Here is a 25698-nt window from a genome sequence, read left to right on the forward strand (position 1 = left end):
TTTTTGTAAACATGGGTTTAAAAGAATTGTTAACTATATGTTTTTTTTATCCTCTGATTTTCGAAAACGGGAAGTACGGGACCTATTGTTACAGGCACAGTCACAGCTTCTATGTTTTTAGTAAGTTCTTGTATTTTTTCAGTCAATTTTTTTGTGGATCACATGAATTCAGAGGTACTTTGATTTTCTGCTCTCTTGTGTCAGAAATACTTCTAATTTCAGAATATTGTTTTGGAGTACCAGTAAATCTAGTCTCCATTGGCGGAGCATTTGGGGTCACTACTACAGAATTTGGCTCCATCACCTCATCCTCTTTGTCACTGATCTCACAACTCTTTCTCTCTGTTTCCACAATATTCCTTTTCTCTGTACATTTCCGTCCCACAATCTCATCAACTGTTCTCACCTGATACATTCCGTCCCACATGTCCGCATTTCTCCATCCTCTCATTCTATGCTCATGAGTTGTTCCCCATAGACCTCTCCGATTACACTGTGGTTCTCTAAACCCATCAAATCTTTCTCGCTCTAACTCATGCATCTCATATTCCCATTCTGTAAATGCCTCAAATTGAGACGGTCTAGGTCTGGGTTCAAGCTTTGTCATCTTTTCTCTCAAATTTCGCAAAACCGCTTTACTGAATGAACCTACTTCTGAAAATGCCAATACTCCATCATTTTTAGTATATTTTGCCCAATTCTCTAACCAAATACAAGTGTTATAACCATATTTTGTCATCATGTATGATGCAGGCGTTTTAGGTGGAGGAAGCAATTTTCCCTCTCTGGTAACTATTTCCTTGTCTTTTTTAAACATGTTCTTAATTTTCTTAAACCATGTAGGTTTCTCTCTTTCTTCTCCGTAATAAAACTCCATTCTTCTGCAGATTTCTTACTTCAAAACAATCGTAGGCTCTTCCTCAAACTGCTTTGCTACACCAACCTATCACAGCGCGATTCACCCTAACGCACCAATCAGAATAGAAGACGTCACAGTCACTTCGACCTATGCTTGAACAGTTCTCGCTAACGCACCAGTCCGCACTCAAAACGTTTGTCACGCGGACCTATCCCAGCGCGACACTTTTGACATCAGCCCTGCTCCGGCTTCTGCGGTCTCTGCTGACCCCTCCTTTACAAAATTTATCGGCACACTGTATTTATACTTTATACAAATAAAACCAGTTAGTAACCACCTAAAACATTTCCATTCGTCTGTTTCGCTAAAACCAAAGTGATAGTTTGCTAAAACTTGCAAGAATTCTGTATTTCTGGTAGACCTTGCTTACCTCTTCTCTACCACAGAGTTTTAGTTTCCCCGATAAAGTAGCACTTCCCTTACCTTACTCTTCTCTCAAGCTTAGGTAACAACTCTGCTACTCTCTTAGGGCTAAGTTTTAGTCAAAGTACATTTGACTCCTGTGCTTAGAGCCAAGATTTTACAGGTGTCCTTCGCTATACATTCACCACTTTCACACGGAGAATGTCCCTAACTTGTAACACACGACGATGTTACCACTTTGAAACAGACTATGTAATGTGCGACTTCACTTGCCACACGTTCCCTTCTGCCTTCCCAGAAGCCTCAAAATTCCGACTATACATAACGTGATACAGACTCAACATATAATGTTACTCATAATTCTGTACATTGGAACTCTATATACATTAACCTTGTGAAATCTATACATTGCTTATCCATACTAACCTATAGCAACCAGACTCCTGCTACCAATAAAACTGATCCAGCGCTGCTCTCAAACAACCCTCCAAACCATCACGGAATACTCAGGAGCTATCACACGTCACTCTTCGGTGGGGCCCATAGCACCGCGAGTCACTCATTCACACAATTCACACTGCTCCCAAGATCAATGAAACCTAGAGGACGAGCTGCTGGACAGCGGAGTACCCTAAATAATCTACACTTTTACATTCTATACATTCTATACATATGCATTCTCAAAGTCTTTTGCACCCAAAAATCATTCAGTCCGACAGCATGTCGTGGTGCGAAAATAAATTCAGGAACAGCTTTTTACTCTCTTCTGAACAGCCTCTTTTATACCGTTTTTTACTAACTATCTAAGTAAAACTTGGAACTTTAGGGTCCATACTCATTTCTCATTGGTCCATTCGAGGTGTGGTGAAGATCACCTCATCTCCTCATTGTCCAAAATTTTGCAAAGTCATTTCTATATTTCTGATGTGGTCATAATTGTTCATTTTTGATACACATCATCCTATCCTTAATGTCGATACTTCACTCAATTTTCCCAGGCTCACAACTCGAGCGCCTCCTTTGGCACCATTCATCTTTTCCGGGCCACGCTGACCTTGACATCAGTAGCCCAGGCACAAGGCCGCTCATACATCTCTCAAGCACAGTCGCGCATGCGTAGAGTCATACTCTTTCGGAGTCTCGCAAAACCTCCATTTTATACTTGGCCGCACGGGCCCTAATGGGAACTAATACAGTAACAACACAATTAAATGTTAGATTTTGAAGTAAAGCCCTTCTGTTTACCTCCCACAGTTCTATGTTTTACCCTGTTAATGGTTACCTAGCAACAAGCAACGAAAATGCACTATTTACTCACCAATTTTTTTCGTTTTGCTATGAAAATACTTATAATAAGCATACATGCATAGCTCTACTTACAAGCATTATTGCACTATATTAGTATGACGATTTCAAAATGATTAAGGTATTACGATTTGCAACACAATCCATTAGTCTTCCACGTGTATTTTTTTGTTTTTTTCTTTTTGTTAATTAGTTTAAAATTCCACTTGATTAATACATGTTATAGTTATGAGAAATTTCCCAAGAGGTGCACAAATATTTGTGTCACTCCCTTGCTCCATCACTATCATAGGGCTAAAGGAGATCTCTCCTAGCTCCAGGGTGTACTTCAAACAGGCATCAACCATGGCTTTTCTGGGCAACATTCAATTAGCTGACATAAGGAGCTACTTAGTCAAACCGACAGCTTTACTAAATAACATTATGTGGCTATTTTAGAAGGATAACAGGCAATGGTTGTCCAGACAGTCCTCGGCGCACTATTTTAGACATCTGCATCATTGACACTATAGCCATCGCTTGTACAAGGTTACTGCTATGCAGAGCATGTGTATCTACAGCGACACATGGCATGAATGGAAAATGTTACTTATCCCAATAGCACCTATTGGTAGCTTACAGTGCTGTAGATTCACATGCTGTATGTTCCTCTGATCACAGATCTTGTCCTTTATTCAGTGACTTCATTTCCCAATGCTCATGCCCTCGATTTGTTTGTCATTCACCACTCTATACCACTTTCACCTGATGGGCAAAAAGCAGTTTAATATGAGTCAGTGCCCATGCACGTTGCCAACTAAGGGAGGAGTCATAGTGCATTTTGTGACTCCATCACAGGAGTATCCAGAACATATAAATCTACAGCACTACATACTACGAACAGATGCTTACAGGCAAAGTAGCATTTTCCTTTTTCAGTGATTTCACAGATGACCAAGTTGTCCAAACGGAGCTAAGCTTTAACTCCTTCGGCGCTTATGACGAGCTCTGCTCGTCATGAGGCACAGTGGAGCTGTGCTCATGACGAGCTGAGCTCTTCATAACTGCAGTGGAATGCCCACGCGGGGATAATTCCCCTCCTGTGCGGGGCGTTCCATTAAGTGGTTGGAGTTATCTCGTCATGAGCACAGCTCCACTGTGCCTCATGACGAGCTGAGCGCGTCATGAGTACCGCGGCGCCGCATGCGGCCCCCCTCCCCTACCCCCGCGCGGGAATTAGCCCCGCGGCGAATGGGCTAATAGCTTGACATAAAAGCAAATTGTAGTTTTATCAGTTTTATTAATATTAACTAAAACAGTCAATTGGAGGATACCTTTACAAGTGTTATACATGAGAACCTTTGGCTGCTTCACAAAGCGTGCAGTGTATGATTCCTATGCAAATTCGACTGTCTAATTTCTTCTGATTTGAATCTTCTTGACTGTTTCAGGATGCCGAAGGAAGAGCTCCTATCCATGTTGCTATAAGCAACCAGCATCGTGTTATTATTCAGTTATTGATCTCACACCCTGACATCAAACTAAATGTTCGTGATAGACAGGGCATGACTCCCTTTGCATGCGCTATGACGTACAAGAACAACAAGGCAGCCGAGGCAATCTTGAAACGGGAGTCTGGAGCTGCTGAGCAGGTGAGTTGGCAAACTAAAGGAGGCTGTTTATGTACTGTCATGAAGCATATTTCCTGAAAGAGGCACAAAGCATATGTCTTGTGCACTATGTAGTGTTGAATATGAAAAGAGGATCAGGAAATCCGGGAAGATTTGTGGCCATTTGCGCAAAACTATTTAGAACAATGTGGAGAATTTTCTGACCATGTTAAATTGAGAATTCTTAAATGTATTTGATGGTTGTGATAATTGGGATGATGATGATGAGACTGGTGGTCTGACATCCTGATTGCAGTTGGAAGTTCAGATTGAGAAACTGAACGAAACGTGTATATACAACTAAGGCTGAACTCCTGTAGCAGCATACCCTTGCTACTGCTTTATTGGATAAATGACAGTCATGCTTGTGTGCTTTTTATCTTTGATAATTGTCTGTGTCTAATTCAAGTCATATATTTTCTTCTGGCTCCTTTCTTTCAATGTCCTGCACTAGGTTATTTTTTCTGACGCATTATCGTGCTTACCTACAGTCGAAACAATTTCTCATTTCCTTTTTATTTTTTGTAGAATTAGCATCTTTTTGCAACTGGGAGGTATCTAGACCTTACTATCACACTTCCATAGGCGAAAACAGTATTGTTTGTTTATTATCAATATAAAATCTTAAAAACCTCCAGCGTACTAAGCAAACAATATACATTTAATCTTTTGAAAAAATTAGATGATGATCTTGCATAAAAGGTGAACCAAAGTTTGATTTGAAATGTGCCCACTGATTTGATAAGTTATATATGTATGTGCAAAGCATACAAAATAGGAGAATACATCACCTTCTGCCTTATTGTTTCTCAAACCAGATCTCTGGAAACCACTTCACGTATGACTGGAGTGTAGCTGCTTATTTCTGTTATTTGCCACTACTTATATTTGTTTTGCTCTCATATCCCTGTGAATTTTGAAATGTGAGAGTTTTCCCAAATGGTAGCAAGCCTGGTAAAGAGTATACTGTGTTTGTTGTAGGTGGATAACAAAGGTCGGAACTTCCTCCACATAGCTGTCCAGAACTCGGATATTGAGAGTGTGCTGTTCTTGATCAGTGTCCAGGCCAATGTCAATTCAAGAGTCCAGGATGCCGCCAAGCTAACACCTCTTCACTTGGCTGTCCAAGCTGGCTCAGAAATTATTGTTCGCAATCTGGTATGTGAGATGATATGGAAGAAACCTATATAATTTTAGTTATGGTAACAGTTTACTTGAATAAAGCTCATTAATTCTTCTTGGTTACTTGTGTATCGCATTAACTCCATGGGTTACTTGAAAAGATTATGAATTATTTTTTATTATTTGTAGCGCCCTTAATAACTTTTGTTGATTACTTGAATTTCTTACACAGCTGAGATCCTTGAATCTGAAAGAAACACGTTGGTGTTAGATTCCTTACCTTAGAATTACCCCCAGGCGTCAGACTGTATCCGGAAAGTTTTCGTCAGTAGTACCCTTGCGCGTCGGTAGGCGTAGTCTGCGGCTCCACGTCCATCTTCGGCATCGTGATCGTCGGAATGATGTAGTCGGAGTACTTAGACGCCGCCCATGCACGCTGACATTGGTTCTTCTTTTTTCCACGCCAGCAAGTGCAGATCCGGGAAGAGCACTACTCTAGTCATTTTTTGACAAACTTTTTTTTATCTCTTTTGATCACTTTTCGAGTCGACCTTCGACTCGCGGTGCCGATAGGGATGCTTGGTTTTAAACCTGATGTCGGTGACCGACCCCCACCGTCGGTGCCTTTACTGCCTCAGGGCCGACCATGATGACGTCATGCCATCTGCCGGACCTTGACCTCGAAGGCTAGACGCGAGCAGAACCCGTAAGCTGCTTGAGCTCCGGCAGTCGGCTCCGTTAGAGGACCCGGTCGAGGAGGAAGTCTAGGGACGGGTCGCTGAGCCGCAGTCATCGCCGCTCGACGAGTCGCCACCACTCGTCGGGCTCCAAGTCCTCAGGTAAGTCGAGGCATTCGAATAAGAAGTCGAAGAAGCATCATCGCTCTTCTGACTCTCCCTGACACTCGCGCGATGAAACCGGGGATTCGGGTGACGCGGCACCTGCGACTCCACACCGCCCCCGCGGCTCCGTCGGAGCCGCAGGTGCCGCGTCCAGCTCCATACCCGCCGGTCCCTGGGCTGCACGCGATGGCGGAGGAAATAAGTGGTTTCCTAACGGCCATGAGGTCGCACTTCCCTCCGTCGGAACCTGTCGAGGCGCCTTCGGCCCTGCGGGTCCGACTGGGAGCCCTACCGGGCCGGCGGCTCCGGTGCTGTCTGGTGCTTCGGCCGGACGCCGTCATCCACTCCGGTCCCGATGCCGCAGGGCCCCGCAGGATCCAGGCCTGGATCTGGGTCATCGCCAGTCAACCTTAGGACTCCTCCGCTGGCGCTGACCCAGAGGGTGTTGCTCCCGGCGCCGTCCCCGGACGACGTCGACCCTAGTTTCAGCCCCGGTCCGGCATCGGACCCGCGCCGCTCTGCGTGTCTCCGGCGTCGATTGGTGAGGCCTTCACCTACGACCCGGCTCCATCATTTTTGCCTGTTTATCAGGAGATGGATGACGAGGAGGACAGCAGTACCAGTTGAGCCAGGACTGGGCAGAAGAGCTGGGGAAGGCCAGAGGTCTGGACACTTCGCCCGACATTGGTTTCGTCTCTCCTCCCTCAGTGGCTTCGGAAGAGGGGGCTACTTACAGCGTGGTGTTGAACTGGGCGGCCAAGCCCTCGGCTCTTGAGCTCCCTGCCCCGGCCGTGAGGACTAACCTCCTCACTGAGGTGCTCAAACCGCAGGCAAGCTCCTCCAAGCCTCTACTGCTGTTTTTACGTAGCCCTCACCGATGTTCTGATGGGCACCTGGTCCAAGCCCTCCACAGGCCTCCCTGTGGATCGGAACATGGCCCGACGCCACCGCCCGGCTCCGGGCGACCCCTGCTTTCTGTCCGTTCACCCCACCCCCAAGAGCCTGGTGGTCCAGGCTTCTACGACCCAGACCTCATTCCCGACCGCTCCTCCGGATCGGGAATCCAAAAGGTATGATCAGTTTGGAAAGAAACTGTTCTTCCTGAGTTTGGGGCTGTGGTCTATCAACACCACCTGCCTTTTGGGCCGTTACATCCACTCCCTGTAGGACACGGTTGAGGAGGTGCTGCCACAGTGCCCGGAGGAAGCCCGGACAAGGCTCGCCCAAGCCCTGACGGAAGGGCGGGATGCAGCACGCTACTCAATCCAGTGTGGATTTGACAGCACAGACTCGCTGGGTAGGGCGATTGCAACAACAGTGGCGGTTCGCCGCCACGCCTGGCTGAGGTCCCCCAACTTTTTGGGGGATTTCCAGGCCACGCTCCTGGACATGCCCTTCGATGGCCGTCGCCTTTTTGGCGACAAAGCGGACAGTGTGCTGGAGCGTTTCAAGGACTCCAGGGCTATGGCCAAGTCCTTGGGCCTAGGCCAACGCCAGACAACTTCCACTTTTTGCCCCTTTTGTGGCCAAGGAAGGGGCGCCCCCACACGTCCAGCCAGCCACAGGCCGCAGAACCAGTCTTGTCGCAGTTGCGGACGTGGTTACCGATGTGGCGGTGCCGGGGGACAACGGCAGGGTCAGTCCACATCTGCTCCCGCCGCATCTGCCTTTAAGCCTTCCTAGTCCGACATTTCAGGCCCATTCAAAGCCAGTGATGGGCAGGGTCTGCCATCACCTCCCCCACTGGCGTACCACCACGTCGGACAGCTGGGTGCTGCCAATTGTCCGAAGGGTCTACTCCCTCCCCTGCGAGGCGACCCCTCCAGCCATGCCACCGCAGTACCACCGCATGTCGGGGGATCACTTGCACCTTCTGCAGGAGGAAGTTATGGCCCTCTTGGCCAAGGGGGCCATCAAGCGCGTTTCTGGGCCAGAAGTAGGACGTGGTTGCTATTCCCACTACTTTCTGGTACCCAAGAAGGGCTAAGGAGGCCTACACCCTATCTTGGATCTACGGAGCATCAACGGCTTCCTGACTTTGGCTCATGTCCTAGCTGCCCTGGACCCAGAAGACTGGACGGTAGCGTTGGACTTGCAGGACGACTATTTCCATATCCCTGTCCTGCCGGCCCACCGGCGTTATCTGCGGTTCACGGTACGCCACGAGCACTTTCAGTTTACCATGCTCCCCTTCGGCCTTACCATTGCCCCTCGGGTGTTCACGAATGTGATGGCGGTGGTCGCAACTCATCTGCGCAGATCAGGTGTTTCAGTCTTCCCCTATCTTGACGATTGGTTGTTGACAGCGGGCTTGCCCCAAACAGTCGTCTCCCGCGTCCTGACAACGGCCGTCCTCCTGCACTCGCTGGGGTAATCCATCAACGTGCCGAAGTCACACCTGTGCCCCTCTCAGAAGCTCCTTTTCATCGGAGCGGGTCTGGACTCGGCGCAGTTTCGGGTTTATCCCCCCGAACAGCGGGTTCGGGATATTCAGGCTCTGATTCCGATCTTTCAGCCTTTATCCCGAGTCTCTGTCAGGTTGACGCTGCGGCTCCTGGGGCTGATGGCCTCCTGCATCCTTCTGGTGCATCACACCAGGTGGCGGATGCGAGCTCTGCAGTGGGACCTGAAGTTCCAGTGGGCAAATCATCAGGGCAACCTGTCCGACCACGTCCTGAACTCTGAGGGCACTGCGAGCCAGTTGCAATGGTGGCTCACGAACCGAGATTGGGTCAGCGGCAGGTCTCTCTCCCTACCCCAACCGGAGCACGTAGTGGTGACAGATGAATCCCTCCTGGGATGGGGGGGGGCACATGGGAGAGAGGGAGATCAGAGGCCTCTGGTCTCCGGCGGAGTCCCGGCTCCATATCAACCTTCTGGAGCTGCAGGCGATCCGTCTTGCACTGAAGGCATTCCTTCCCTCTGTCCGGGGAAGTGTAGTGCTGGTGTTCACGGACAACACCACCGCCATGTGGTACTGCAACAAACAGGGCGGGTGGGGTCGTGGACACCTTGTCACGAGGCTCTGCGCCTCTGGCAATGGCTGGAACACCAGGGCGTCACCCTGGTGGTTCAACACCTGGCAGGTTCCCTGAACGCCAGGGCGGATGAATGCAGCCGCCGGTGCATGATGGATCACGAATGGCGTCTGAACTCTGATGTGGGGCAAGGTCTTTCAGCAGTGGGGAGAGCCTTGATTAGATCTATTCGCCACCGAAGAGAACGCGCAATGTCATCAGTTCTGCGTGTTGGAATTTCCAAGGCGGCACTTGCTCAGTGACGTTTTTCGTCGCGAGTGGAGCTGCGGTCTGTTGTATGCCTTTCCGCCTATACGACTTCTGCCCAGAGTGCTGATGAAGATCAGGAGAGACCGAGCCCAAGTCATCCTTGTGGCTCTGGACTGGGCACCAAGATACTGGTATCCCAAGCTACTCAGCATGTCAGTCGATCCCCCGATTCTTCTGCCTCTTCAGGAGGACCTTCTGTCGCAGCAGCACGGGACAGACCTCCAACCGAACCTGTCCAGTCTCCACCTACATGCGTGGAGATTGAGCGGCGGCAGTTGAGGCCATTTGACTTGCCTCCTGAAGTCTCTGATGTGATTCTGGCAGCCAGGCGTCCGTCCACAAAAACGGTATACGCCTGCAGGTAGCATGGTGCACAGCAAAGGCTGTGGATCATCTGCCCCCCTTCCAGAGGTTGTCCTCTTCCTTCTTTCTCTTTCCCAGCAGGGCTCTGCTCTGGGCACTATCAAGGGCTACCTCTCGGCCATTTCAGCCTTCTTAAGGCTTCCTGATCAGCCTTCTCTTTTCAAGTCCCCTGTTGTAAATAGATACTTGAAAGGCATCACACACGTTTCCTCGTGTTCCCCCCTCGTGATGCCTCAGTGGGACTTGAATCTTGTTCTAACATATCTGATGTGCGCTCCCTTTGAGCCACTTCATAACTGTCCTCTTCGTCTTCTGACTCTTAAAACTGCATTCCTGGTTGCCATCACCTCTGCCAGGAGAGTGAGTGAGCTCCAGGCTCTATCTTCAAAACCTCCTGTTCGAGGCATATGAGCTGCAGATTACACACTCTGCATAGATGGCCACCTAGTGTTGGGTCCGGATGTTTGCAGTTTGTTTTTGTTCTAGAAAGTCTTAGGAAGTCACAGGATAGGTGACTCCTCCTTTGGATGACACTGCACATGGGCATCGGCTGCATCCCCAGATAGTTTTTTTCCGCCACCGGGCTCGGATGTGTTTCCAGCTCTCCGTGTTGGAACAGAATTCCTTTGGCGCGCAATCCTCACCAGCTCGACGGTATTGTGTCGCACACGTTTATTGTCTACGCTACTCTTCAACACCGAAGTCTTTGATTCCGGCTGTCGACGAAAGGCCTTCGGGCCTACCTAGGCCTCAACTTCCAGCTCATGGAAAGGGCGCCATTTAAAAAGTGTCCTCAATGTGGGTCGAAGTTTCCCCATACAGACCTACATGAGGTGTGTAACCTTTGCCTCTCACCGGAGCATGAGGCCAAAGACTGTTCCGCTTGTGCCTCTTTCCGCTCCAAGAAGACGATCCGGGACCGAAGAGCTAGGAGAACAATGGCTCGTTAATCAGCTCCGGTTCCAGACGACATCTTCCAAGAGGGCGTCGACGTCCCAAAACAACATCATGACGTTGACAGCAACTCCGAGGCCGAAGATTCCGAAGTCGAGGACATCAATCCAACACAGCAGGTCGTCAGTAAGACAGTCGGCCTGACCCTTCCTCGACACATTCAAAAAAGGCTTCGGTCACACCCTCACCCTCACCCTCGGGCTCGGGTGCACACCGGGACACTGCTTCCACTGCCCCACCTTCGGGCTCGGCTAAGAAGCTCACTAAGCCTTCCGGCAACTCTGGCTCGAGTCTGCCTGCCCACAGTGCCGGCACCGAAAAAGACATCATCATCGGCCTCCGCGCCAGCATCGAAACAATCGGCGCCAAAGCCCAGTGTTAGCTCCTCGGCACCGAAACCAAGATCGGACCCAAGAAAACCTGCTTCAGAGTCGAAAAGATCATCGGATACAAAAAACCCTTCAGAGACGAAAAAACCATCAAATCCGAAAAATCCATCGGATCCGAAAAAGCCATTGGAGCCGAAAAAATCATTAGAGCCAACAAAACCATTGGAGCCGAAGAAGGCTCATACTTCTCCGGCTAAAGACACTGCCAAACAACAAGCTTCAACAACAAAAGAAGCTCCCAGCTCAGTGCTGATAAAGTCCTCCGCACCAAAAGATCTGCCTCCTGCAGAGGACTTATTTCATCCAGACCCTGCACAAAAGACTCTTGTTAAGGATCCAACCACTGGTCGACTAACTATTAGTTAAAAAAAAACGACCACTGGATACACCTACACCACCTCCTCATCCAAAGAAGGACATTGCTAACTCTTCTCTAAGGATTCCTTCTCCTCATCCTCCCCATCCTTCATTACCGCCTCATCCGCTGCCACAGAACTCCCCTAAATCTTCTATCATACCAGATGATGACAACAGGGATGATCGCTCTGACGACGCAGGGGGTGGTGCAGATAGTGAGCCAGTAGATCACTCTATTCCTCTGGTCTTTCCTGACCTTTGGAATGATTACAACACCCCAGACGTCCCTAACGTCCCTCAAGACGACATATGTCCCGCTAGGCCTTCCCCACCAGAAGACACTATGGGATTTAATCAGCTAGTACACAGGGCTGCACAATACCATGGGGTTGACCTACATACTGACCCAGTAGAAGAAGACTTCTTAATGGATACCTCTGATAATGCATAAAGGTCCTCGTCAATTTTACCCATGCTTAAGGGAGTTATTAAGCATGCTCCAAGAAGTCTTCAAAGACCCAGTTAGAACTTGGGTCATGAACCCATGAATAGAGAAAAAATATAAAGCTTCCCCTTCAGATCCAGCATATATTTAAGGCCCAGCACCATTAGACTCTCTTGTGGTCTTTAATGCACGCAAAAGAGCAAATTCACTAACATCAGGTGAAGGTCCCCCACTGTTTAACAGTCTTAAGCTCCTTGATGCATCCGGTAAAAGAACTGCGTCTCAGGCATCAAACATGTGGCGTATTGCCAATACACAAGCATTATTGGCAAGATATGACGGGGCACATTACGATGAATTAGAATCATTAATGCAGCACCTCCCCGATAGATATAAAGACAGAGCAAATGAGCTTATCCAAGAAGGGAAAAATATTAAAAACCCCTCTATTCGTTTTGCACTAGATGCAGCAGACACTGCCTCCAGAGCAATTAATACCAGTGTTCTGTTGCATAGACACGCATGGCTACGCATTTCAGGGTTCAAACCTGAAGTCCAAAGTGCCATACTTAACCAGCCCTTTGATGAGCAACACTTATTCGGACGTAATGTAGACGTATCCCTTGAAAAGATGAAAAAGGATACCGATACAACCAAGAGGCGCCACCAGGGGCTACTGTTCAGATACACCCTCTACCTCTTACAACGCGCCCACTCAGTCCACCTATAGTAGGGGCTACCAAAGGAGTGGTTACAGAAGTAACAACAATAAGGGCAGAGGTAAAAACAACAACTCCCGATCTGCCTCCACCCCTGCCCAATGACTTCCCTCCCCAATGACTTCCCTCCCCTTCCCCCGCCCCATTCCACTCCTGTCGGGGAAGACTACAACAATACCTACCAGCCTGGGAAAACGTCACATCAGAAAGGTGGGTGCTACAAATAATTCAATCAGGTTACTGTCTCAAACTAACATCTACACCCCAAACATACCACCCAAACAGCGTCCAATGTTACAAGAACATTTGATAATGCTCAGACAGGAGGTTATATCCCTCCAGCGGAAAAATGCAATAGAAATAGTTCCACTGCATCAGCAAAACAAAGGAGTATACTCCCTGTATTTCTCAATTCCAAAGAAGGACGGATCTCTAAGGCCTATTCTATACCTCAGACCCCTAAACCTGTACATACAATCAAACCTCTTTCATATGGTCACACTCCAGCAGGTCCTTCCTTACAAAACGACTTCCTTGTCTCTCAAGGACGCCTACTTCCACATTCCTATCCACGCAGCGCAACAAAATATCTCAGATTTATACTAGACGGTCAGCACTACCAATTCAAGGTACTCCCATTCGGAATCACAACAGCACCAAGGGTGTTTACCAAATGCCTAGCAGTAGTAGCAGCACACTTAAGAAGACCGCATATCCACGTCTTCCCATATCTAGACGACTGGCTCATAAAAGCCAGCTCATACAGCCAGTGTGTACAGCACACTCACGCCACAATTCAACTGCTCCACGACTTGGGATTCACAGTAAATCACACCAAGTCACATCTGCAACCGTCACATGTACAACAATATCTCAGTGCTGCAATAAACACTCAATTAACACTAGCCAATCCTTCTCCAAACAGGATAACAAGTGCACAAACTCTCCTAACAAAATACAAACTGCAACGCACTCTTCCAGCTCGAGTGTTCATGCAGCTCATGGGAATGATGGCATCTTACATATTCATAGTACCTCGGCATTCCACCTGTTCGCAAACAGATCCACATAGCTAAGTCCCCAAATTTCCATCAACCTCAAAAACACTGACCTGTGGAGACTCCAATTGCTGGAATCATTGTAATTCCTGGAGCACCAATTTACCTCCACATTCGACAAACCTGGGATATGTTCCACCTGAATTAGGATGTCTTGACTCAAATAGTAATCCCAAAAAACTCTTGCTAGACCTGCCAGATCCTTTGATCTCTGTCCCCCTAGTTTGTTGACATATCTCACTGCTGTTACATTGTCCATTCTCAAGAGGACCGAACACCTTGCCTTGTCCTTTGTGAAACTCTTTATCGCATAAAAACCCTGCAAGCAATTCTAGGCACTTTATATGCATTTTCTTCTTTTCCATAGTCCATATTCCACCTGTCGATGTTGCACTACAACGAGCTCCCCAACCAGTTAAAACTCTTATCTGATTCTATAATTTATTGTGGAGTTACTCTGAAAATAGCTTTCCCATTCCATGCCTGCATATTTTTTAGCCACCAATGTAGTTCTAACTCTGCTTCCTCTGAAAGTGTAATTTCCTCTGAATACTTCAAACCACGCCTTAAATGACTGCTCTTCAACCTCTGAAGAGTAGGATAATTCAAAGATCCTAGAAGAATAGTTGAAGACAACATGCCTATAACCCTTGCCAGCATTCTCAAAAGAAATCGCATCCAACAACAAATTTCTTTGAATTTACTTTATTTTCTTTATTTTTTCCATAGGTAATCTCAATTGACCTTGAATTGTGTTTATCAAAACCCCCAAGAACTGAGTCTCTCGACTTGGAACCAAACATGACTTTTCCCTGTTTACTACGAACCCAAGACTCTCCAAGAGATTTCTGGCCAACTTCGTATGATCCTCCACTCATGATTTCTCTTGACCCATAATTAAAATATCGTCTAAGTAGATGATTACAAGAATTCCTCTCTCTCAAAAAGGCAACAACTGGAAGGAGCATTTTGGTGAAACACCACAGGGCTGAAGATAACCCAAAGGGGAGACAAACTTCCACAACCTTCCTTCCCATCTGAACCTTAGAAATCTCTGATGTTCTTTGCAAATTGAAATAGTTAAATAAGCGTCTTTCAAGTCTAGACAAATCAAACAATCTCCTGTCTGCAACACATCTCTCAGCATATACATTCCTTCCATCTTGAAATGATGGTATTCTACCCAGTTGTTTAATTTCCTCAAATTTATGACCGGTCTCATACCTTTGCCTTTCTTCTCCACCAGGAAGATATTGCTCACAAACCCCAGAGTGATTTAATTCTTCCACAATCGCACCTTTTTTTGTACTAAATCTTTTACTTCTGCATCCACTAGTTCTGTTTACTTTGAGTCAAATCTTATCATAACCGGGCATATATATTTTTTTATATTTCTTTTTATTAACACAAGACAGCAAAAAATAAAAATCATGACCTGGTGGAGACGTTCTCCCATATTGCACACCATCTAACAAGAGATGGGGGGGGGGGGAAGCTGGAAACATGGTAGATAATTATAAACAATCACGGAGAGGTAGGAATATCAATGGGTGCATCAACAGGTGGCTCACAGATGTCCCCCCTATAGCGGTTCCACAGCCCCCACATAGGTGTCTACTTACGAGGGCGACCCCTCGCCATATAAACAGTTTTTTCGCGGAACATACACCAATCCATGTTTTCTGTCCATTCTTCAACGGTCGGTAACCTCTTGGACCCCCACCTCTGTGCTATGTTCCTTTTCGCAATCATATTACCTAGAGTTACCCATTTTGTCTGCGCTATATTTAGATCAGTGGGTTCCCAAATATTCAGGAGGCACCTCCGCGCTTCCGGCAACCCAGCTACTCCCAGAACCTCCCACATGACATCATGTAACCCACTCCAATATTTGGCCACAGAACAACACTCCCAAATGATATGAAGGAATGTACCCACAGAGCCACATCCCCGTCTATACAGATCCGTATCCGACAACTCCATCCAAACTAGGCGGGACCCCGTGACATAAACTCTGTGCAATATTTTCAGCTGAACAAGTCGCAGGCGCGCTGGGATTGCAACTACTTTCGGTGAAGACACAGCAGCTTGCCTGTCCTCATCATCTAGTTCAATACCATCGTGCAACCATTTTTCCCTTAATTCAACCAGGGGATCTGCCCTATGATTAATTAATTTTTTGTAAATCAGGGAAATTGCTTTTTCGGGCAGGTGGGCCGTCAACGCATGCTTGACCTGTGCATAGCGAAAGTACTCCGTTCCCCCCAATTTATATTCAGTTTGCAATTCCTCAAACGTCTTAATCCTCCCCTTAACCAAAGCAGCACCGATAGTCGAAATCCCAATCAAATCCCACTTGTCAAAGCCCTTTGTGTTCCAAAGCTTGCCCAACTTTTCAGAGTCAAAAAGTGGGGTAGCCTGCGTCAAACGGTCCCTCCATCCCAGAGAGCTGGTGGCATCACGCCAAATCCACACCGCATGCCTAGTCGGTCCTGTCAACCCGCTCCCCGCCGACCTAGCATACAGCGCACGACTATAGTTGCCTCCAGGAAGAAACCATCTATCCATCGCATATCCAGGGTCTGAAGGAGGCCCATAGGTACAAAGGTTAATGGCTGCCAATTGTGAGGCCCAATAATATCGCCTGATATCAGGGAGTGCGATCCCTCCATCATACCATGAAAGCGTCAGTTTAGCCAATGTGATCCGGGGTCTACCATCCCATAACAGACTACGTTTTAACCCTTCGACCTCTCAAATAGCTCGCTGGCACTACATCTAATGTATTTTGAAGGGCATAAAAAAAAAGAGGCAAAGACCTCATTTTAAAGAGAGTCGCTCGCCCGAGAAGGGAGAGAGGAAGTCTCTTCCAGCCAGCCACATTTCTTCTTAGTCTGACCAGGGGGGGGGGGGGGGGGGGGGGGGGGGGAGGCGAGACTTCTAGTATAGCGGAAATATCCCCAGGTACTTAAACCCATCCGTAGCTGTTGTATTTCTATCTAGGACCCTAATTCGATATTCCCGATTCATACCCTTATGTGATTATAATAAATATTATCCTTATAAAGGCATAAGAATCATATCCATATTTAGTAATAGCCCATGCAGTACAAAGCACGGCAAGGCTACTCCATAGACTCCTAGAAAGCACAACGCGTTCTTTAAACAAACCAAGCCTCCAGCAGCCCGGGAATTCCCCCTGCTTTTGTTTTGATTTGCACAAGAACTCCTGGAGTCCAGAAAGAACTGTTAGTTCTTAGTGACGTCTTATGTCCAATCTTACGTCAAACCCGGCACCTTTCAGGTATAAATATACCAACGTTGCCTTAAACAAACACACGGTGGTGGGGAGCAGAGCGCCGTTCTACTTGTCCGAGAGCCCAGCTGTTGCCAGAGCCGAAGGAAGCCGCCCCTCCCTTTTTGACGCGCTGGAGAAGCTGCCTTTTCTCATGCCGAGAAATCCAGCTCCGGTGTTCCCAAGTCACCCTCGCGGGTTGCTGGGAGATTGAGTCCTGAGAAGCGAGATACAAGACCTCCTTCATTCTATAACCAAGGTACGGAGCTGATTAAAACCTTAGAGAGAATTCTTGATTCCGATCCTTGGCAAAAACCTAACTTAAAACTGCTACTTACTTACTCCTTCCCACGTATTAGGCTTAGGTCAGGTACACTGGGGTAGGCGTATCTTAGAAGCATCAGTTGAGTCTGTTAGTCAATGTTTTTATGTATGTATATATTTTATCCATTTTAAAGTATCATATGGCTAAGAAACCATATCAATGCTTTTACAGTAGTATTTCATAATAATACTTTTACTGTACGCACTTTACTTTATGATAAGTATTGCAATTGTGGCAATTCATTTCTCTTGCATGAGAAAGAAGACTGCTCAATAAAATAACACCTTTTATTGAAAACGCCCGTCTCTCTATTTCTCTGCACTCTGGTGAAACTAAGCATGCACGATTGACTGAGTGAAATAGCTGTCTATTGTTTTCACACAACTCTAGAGATACACTCTTTATTCTGAGGGAGCAAAGTTGTCATGTTTATGCGGTTGTCAGAAACTATTCCCTTCTTGTCTAAATCAGGACGGTTAACCCTTTCCTGAACATTCGAGAAAGTTTCTAGTGACCTCTGAGCTAGCTGGCAAAACTAATTAAGTCTAACATAGTCAGTAGAGACCTAGATGACCTCAGTCCTACGTCTACACTTTTGTTTGTTATTCCAATGCGCAGAGCCTATTGGGAATATAGGAACTACACTACATAGCTATTTGGATCGGACATTTACGCGGGGGAAGTGGGGTTTCCCCACTAAGAACGAATAAAAGCGATTTACCCCCATTTATAGATAGCCCCGAGTTCCTACCAAAGGAGGCCAACACATCGCAAACTGCATCCAGGGATCTCCTAGGCGAGGCCAAATAAAGTAAAATATCGTCTGCATACAGAGAAATCCTATCCTCCCACTGTGGCGACCACCGGGGACCTCGAACAGAGGGTTTCCAGCGGATCCAAGCGGCCAACGGTTCCATAGCCAATGAGAACAGAAAAGGAGAAAGGGGGCAACCTTGTCGGGTGCCCCGTCCAAGACAAAATGGTGACGAGATCCGGTTATTCACTACTACTTGGGCAAGGGGTTCAGTATATAACAAGCAGACCCATCAGATAAAATCAGAGCCAAAGCCAAATTTAGCTACGACAGCCCACATATATGGCCATTCTACCGTATCAAAGGCCATTGTTGCATCAAGCGATGCTATTACAGTGGGTTCCATCAGAGTGTGAGCCCTGGCGATCACCCCGTGCAGCCTACGCAGATTGAGGGCCGTATTCCTATGGGGATAAAACCTGATTGATCGGGGTGTATCAATCCACTAATTACCTTAATCAATCTGGTGGATAGGATCTTAGCAAGGATCTTAGGTTCCGCATTTAATAACGAAATAGGCCTATAGGAAACACAACATGATTTTGGTTTGCCCTCCTTATGAATAACCACTATAGAGGCCACTCTATGATCGTAGGGCAATATTCCCCTCTCCCGGGCTTCAATGAGCATGCGTCTCAGGTAGGGAGCAATTTTGTCGGGTTGAAGTTTGTAAAGCTCAATTGGGATCCCATTAGGCCCCAACGCCTTACCGAAGTTCAAAGAGCGCACCGCCTGGGCAACTTCATCTATGGTGAGGACACTATCCATAAGTTTCCGGTCTTCCCTGGACAAACACGGGAGCTGCAAGTCGTGCAACATCAACTGGGAGTCCTCCTCCGGGAGATCCGAGACCAATGTGTACACATTGTGAAAATAATCAGCAAAGCTATCTAATATAGCCTGGGGGTCCGTGAGGTGTAGCCCTCCCTCTGTCACAAGCTCCGGGACAACACGATCCGCTCTATCCTTCTTGTCCAACCAAGCAATAAGCTTCCCAGCTTTATCCCCGACGTCACACAGCCGACCCTGCTGATCTCTACTCAGGGCTTTAGCGCTGTCCGTAACCAGCGTTCTATACTCCTGCTATTTGAGACTAAGGAAATGTAGCTTAGCACGCGTCACCTCCTGTTCCAGCTCCTCTTCCAGGCCTACAATCTCGGCCTCCACCTCAACAATTTCTTTATTTCGGTCTCTCTTAGCTCCTATCAGCGAAAGAGCCTGACCCCTAAGAACAGTCTTGAAAGCCCCCCAGAGCGTGATTGGCGAGGGCACCGACCCCTCGTTTTCAAGGAAATAGTGGTGTAATGCCTTGAGCAGGTTCCCCCTAATTTTGGGATTACGCAGGTGCCAGGGATTATTGGGGACCACCCTACCCTCAGATCGCAAGGCAACACCGAAGCGGAACCAAAGGGGGGTGATCAGATATTCCCCTAGCAAGGTGCATCGCGTCCAATACGTAAGATGCATAAACAGCAGACACAAGACAGTAATCTAGTCTAGACATGCTACCATGAGCCTCCGAGTGAAGGGTGTACAGTTTTTGATCCGGATGGAGCAGTCTCCAGCCATCAACCAAACCCATGGCCTCGAGGAAGTCAGGCAACCAGCCATGAGCGCATCCCACATCCCTCGGGGGATGTCTATCAAGAGCTCCAGAGACCACCGCGTTAAATTCACCCCCAATATTAACAGGCCACGCGGGAGATCTAGCAGAGCCTTCCCCAAATCGGCAACGGTAAGAGCCTGCATGCCTGGAGGTACATATACTGACAACAAGGATAGAACATGACCCTCCCAGCGACCCGTCACACCAACATATCTGCCCCTATCATCCTCAAATACAGAATTGATCACCAAAGGGAGTGTCTTACGAGTAAGGATACCTACCCCCCTAGAGCCAGTAGTAAAGCCCGCATGCGCCACTAATCTGTAACCCATTCTATGCATCGCCTTATACTTATTTCCAACCAAGTGAGTTTCCTGTAGCAAAACCACATCAGGAGCGTACCGTTTAAAATACTGATGAACCACACTATGCTTGATTTTATCCCTCAACCCATTCACATTCCAACTCAATACCTTTAATTCCCTACCCCCATCATCAAAAATACAGACGGAGGAGGAGCCAAGCTCGCGACCGTGATGGCCGCACTGTAGCTCGGCTCCGTAAACCTTCCTGCCTGAAACGCATATCCTGTACCTCATCCTGCCCCGAGTAGACACATTCGATACAATATGGGAAGGTGAAAGACTGCTCGCACTCACCGTTTGTCCCGGGGGCTCTTGGGTGCCGCGGATCTTGAGCTGTGCCCTTGTTTGTTCCGGAGCCTCCGTGGAGTGCAGGCCGGGTACTCGCCTGCGACGGTCGGCCGGAGCGGGGTGTCGACGCCGGCCCCCGGTGGAGGAGAGGGGTCGGCTGAAGAGGCCATTGTGCGGTTGTACCGGTGGCGACTGACTGGGCCCGGCCTGGTGGCCCGGGGGCTCTGTTGCGGGGCGCGGCCTGCCTCGGACGGGGTTAGACCGTACAGGAGGCTTGTCCCCCCTTTGTTGTCCTGTCCGGCCATCTTGAAGCCCTTCGCCCGGAATCGGCTGGCGGCGCCTGTGGGACGGTGGCGCCGGCTACCCCTTGTTTCTTGATGGCCCATCCTTCTGCACCCAGATTGCCATTAGCGGGGCCCGATGAGACTCCGCTGGGCCTTGTTAGACGGCCCGGTCCGGGGTTGAGGAACGGGGCGTCCTTGTTGCATCGACGAAATGGCGGCCGGCGCCCTGGGTCTCGGACCTGTTGGGGGCGGCAAATCTGGTCTGTCGAAATGCACGATGGCTGAAGGCTTTGGGAGTGAGCCCACGATTGGCGATGTCTTCGCTGCCCTATGCTCTTGGCGCGAGACCATGGCCTTTGACGCAGCTGTGCAAGATAGCGGTTCTGCCGCCGGGCCTGTTGGGCCGCCCCCCATAAATGCGGCCCGCCTGAGGGAGTGTACTGACTTGCCTCCCCCGGCCGTTGCAGGGAGTGCTGCCGCCGTTTATCTGGGAGATCATATGTCTGCTGCCTCGAGTCTCCAGGAGGTTTTGATTGTGGCGGATGTGGGTGAGGGCCCCACGCCGGGGCCCGTCCAGGTCGGTCGGGCTGGGGAGCCGGGCGGCTGTTTGACTCTAACTGCTTTGGTGGGGTCCCACGGCTGTCCCGTGGGGGGCACCTCGCCCCTTTGGTCGGCGGGGCCGCACCCACGCTGTTTGCTGCTCCTGATGGTGCTCTTTGACAGTTTGGTCCGCTGCCGCCATTGTTTGCATTGCTGCTCGAGAATGGGATCCCCTGTTTTGCAACCTTGGCCTGCCTTGTTCTGATCCTCTGTACACTCCATGCCTAACTGCTTGCTGTACTCTACTTTACTGTGTACTTAAAGTTATGATTAGGAGAGGACAGGGGTGAGACAGAATTGCCTTGGTGGACTGCTAATTAATGTATGGAGATGAGGACTGCTCGCAGCTGTAACAATATGACCGCTTCCTCTTCATGTTCCTGATACTTGAGTCTGTGTCGATCTCGTTTCGATGTAGGTTTTAGCTGTGTTAAGGCGGGGGGTGGGAGCTGAATGCTCGATTGCATATCTCCTCTCCCTCTGGTTTTTTCTTCCCCCCCTTCCTTCCTCTTTTTGTCTGTAGTGCTCTTTTCTTACTTTCTGATTCTTCTGTATTTTGGGTTCTACTTAGGGCGACAGGCACGCTGCTGGGGGAGTAGGCCGTAGCCTTGTGCAGGGGTGTGGGTGGGATGGGGTCTGTATGTTGTTCGTTTTTTCTTAGTTCTATGGCTCTTTTGTATCCCTTTATCGGGACGCTGTGTCCGCGCGCGTCTTCCATGGGGTGTTAGCTGGCAGTGTAAGATATGACTTCCTCGCGTCAAGGATAATGATAGCACATTTACATGCCCTACTTGCCTCGACCCCGATTGTGGGTCTCTAGTATTGTGTGCTTTACTCGCCATGGGGCGCGTACTGCGGCGCTGCGTTCTTCCTTTCCTGTTTTTAATATTTCTTTCTCTACCCTTCCCCTCTTTTTCCCTTTATTTGGGTTAGTATAGTGGGTGGCTATCTTTGCGTTGCTGTTCTGACTCCTTTGATTTGTACCAGCACACGGGGCGACTATGCGTTGATTTTGCCAATTGCTGCTATTACTTTCGCTTCTCACTGCTCCTTTGTATTGATGCTTTACCGACTGCCCGCCATAGGAATTCAGATGTCAACAGTTGCAACTGATCCTGCTATACTTGCTATTATATCAAAATTAACCTTCTTCTATCCTGCTCCTAGCGGTTATACCGGGCCTTTTAATGTTGACTGATTGTTTACATATTGCTGAGAAACTGCTGGAGAATTTCAATGCTGATTTCGTGCGCTCATACTGTGTTGTGGCCGGCCTGATTGGTTGTAGGCCCGTATTTTTACGCTTCAGCTTGCACAATAAAGGTTTTCAAAAAATAAAAAAGATAAATAAAAATACAGACGGAGAGATCACCCCCAACCACTGAGCACTTTCCAATTCAATGCCTTGATAAACAATAACAAACAATACAAAAAGAAAACAAAGAACTCTTCCCCCCCACCCCAAACAATCCCACTCACCACCCCCCCTCAATGCACCTATGCTCACGGTGTTCCTCCGCCCCCAACTCGCAGTGTGCCTGTTGCCCCATAATCTAACTACTGAACTATCGAAAAGGGGAGGAGTACGACCCCCGATTCCCGGCCTGACCTCCAGATTACCATTGGACCTGTTGAAGCCATTACTACACCCAACTTATCTACGGATAACTATCAACCAGGATACATCCCCCACCGCGGTCCAACCCCACCCACAACAATGTCAGTCATTATTTTGGGCATATTTGTTGAACCGGTTCCTCTATGAAGTGTCTGTGGTATCCCATAACTGTCGGAAAAACCCACAGGTTCTTTGATATCGCACACCAATTGTGATAAAATTGAGCAAGTCTGCCGCTCAAGTTTACATGGATAACGGAAGGGTCTAGATTTACTTGTGCCTCTTGACCTCCTATTTCCTCTCGAGTTGGCCCTTTGTCTTTGAGGGTAAAAGTTCCCGGGTTGATAGCCACCTTGAGTCTGGAACTGGTAACCTTTATACCCTCTTGAAAACGAGGTCCTTGTAGTACCCTGTTCATGGCTGGGGATACGACCTCTATTTTGCCCGGCCCCACCAAAAACGCAACTTTCACCAAACATCATCCAATTGGCTTCCAAGCCATCTTCATTATTGGCTAATTCAGTCAGTTTCGGGACAATTTTGAGAAGGATACTCTTTCTTCTTTCCACTGAGAGGGATGTGCTTGCATTGCCCAGCAAACAAACTGCTTTGTATCCATTCTCTCAGTTCTTCCACATCTAGGTCATTCGTTCCCACATAGACCTCTTTGGTCCGCTTACAAAAATCTTTGATATGGCTGGTCAGATTCAAAAGCCTAGCCTGGCACATTCTTAAACCTTTATCTAGACCCTTCCTGGGGTCTTTTCCTCCTTACACTATTATTTTAGCCTCCAGGTCTGGTGTCATCCTGAGTTGTTTAGCCAGGATGAGTCGTGGACACTCAGACAGTAAACTCAATCTCAAATCCTTTGGAACCTGTTTCCTCAAAAACAGTTCCACGTATTGTGCCACATGCGGAGCCGGGCTCCATTCAGGTGAAAGTGGATGTTTTAACAACATAGGGTCAAACATAGACTCCCCCAGAGGGTCCACGACCCCACTAAGGCTGTCTGCCTTGTCCGATACCATTGTCTCCAAACCCTTATCTTTTTGCACAATTTCCACATCCGAGTCAAAATCAGAGGAGCAACTCAGCTCTATTTCTGCGCTGCCTGATGACTCATCACAGAAGATAGTGGTATGTATTCTACTACTTTTATCCTTATATTCTCTGATGAGCTAACCTCTTCCAAGGTCCCCATGTGTGTCCTCGACACTACCTTGTTTCATACGTTTACGAAATCCTACATCTGCATGCGCAGTTTTTGATCACTTACTCTTAAAACCATCCTCATCTAGATTCTTCCTTTTCCTAGATACCTCTCCTCCCTTTGTTCGTACCTGTGCAGGGTCCTCACCTGCAGACCAAAAACCCTCATCTTGTGAAGAATTAGCTTTATCTATATATATAAAAACGAATGTATGTCTGTCTGTCTGTTTGTTCTCTATGCCTTACTACACCATTCATCCGATCGCCATGAAACTTTGGGAAGTTGTGGAGTACACTCCAGTGAAGGTTTCTGGCATAATTATTTTTAACCCCTTCGCTGCTGATGACGAGCTCAGCTCGTCATCAGCCACGGTGGTCGTGTGCGGATGACGAGCTGAGCTCGTCATGTAACGCGGCTTTTTAAAAATTGCCGCACACAGCAGGAAAAGCTGCCGCAGCGATGCGGTTAAATATCGGCCCCTCAGGGCCCTCATAATCTTTCTAATACTGATGTACGCACCAGACGGAAAAACAAATCGTGTACCCAGAAGCACTCGAATAAATAAGTAGAATTAAAACACCATTTATCCGATCGCCATGAAACTTTAGGAAGTTGTTGAGTAACCTCCCGCAAATGTTTCTGGCATAAAAAAAATTTACCAGACGGAAAAACAACAAATCGTGTATCCACAAGCACTCGAATAAATAAATAAAATTAAAACACCAATCATCCGATCGCCATGAAACTTTGGGAAGTTGTGGAGTACACTCCCGCAAAGGTTTTTGGCATTTTTTTTTTAATATCGCCCCCCCCAGGGCCCTCATAATCTTTCGAATACTGATATACGCACCAGACCGAAAAACAAAAAATCGTGTATCCACAAGCACTCGAATAAATAAATAGAATGTTCGAGGCATGTGGGCTGCTGAATTCATATCTGTGCATAGATCGCCGCCTAGTGTTGGGTCCGGATGATTGTTCATTGTTGTCCTGGAAGAGTCTTCGAAGTATCACGAGATAGGTGGCTCCTCCTTCGGACTACAGTGCGCGTGGGCATCCTCTCCATCCTCAGATTGTTTTTTTCCGCCATTGCGTTCGGATGTACTTTCCAACTCTCTAAGTTCGGAATTAACTAAACTTTTCTCTAAAGGCCAAAAGGCCTTCGGATCCATCGGTATTGTTTAGTGCTCGGTACCGATACACTTTCTAAACATCTATTGCACTTTGGTCGTCGAATCGGGCCGTGATGCCTTCTCGACGCCACGTGGACCAGCCGTCGATGGAACGAAGTCTATTCAAATACTGCCCGCAGTGCAACTCGAAGTTCCCGCACACTGATAAGCATCCTGTGTGCAACAAATGCCTATCTCCAGGTCATAAAGAAGATAGTTGCCTGGCCTGTGCCCAGTTCCGGTCAAAAAAGACTCTCCGGAATAGACGGGCAGCGAGGCAAGAAATGAAGCGGTCGGCACCAGAGCCCGATAATATTTTCGATGATGAGGAAGAACTAGCGAGCGCCG

The 25698-nt window shown here is 48.0% G+C and overlaps 1 protein-coding gene across 1 annotated transcript in view; it reads left to right on the forward strand.

The window, feature by feature from the left end:
- The window catches only part of ANKFY1 (ankyrin repeat and FYVE domain containing 1), a 505630-nt gene that overhangs the window by 340872 nt on the left and 139060 nt on the right, over window positions 1–25698 (forward strand). The window contains exons 18-19 of the mRNA XM_086954801.1: window positions 4018–4218; window positions 5218–5394. Coding sequence (XP_086810927.1) covers window positions 4018–4218; window positions 5218–5394 — 378 coding nt within the window. The remainder of the gene's footprint in view (window positions 1–4017; window positions 4219–5217; window positions 5395–25698) is intronic.

The sequence above is a fragment of the Lissotriton vulgaris genome, chromosome 2_1 (genome assembly GCF_964263255.1).
Source record: "Lissotriton vulgaris chromosome 2_1, aLisVul1.2, whole genome shotgun sequence".
Taxonomy (NCBI): Eukaryota; Metazoa; Chordata; class Amphibia; order Caudata; family Salamandridae; genus Lissotriton; species Lissotriton vulgaris.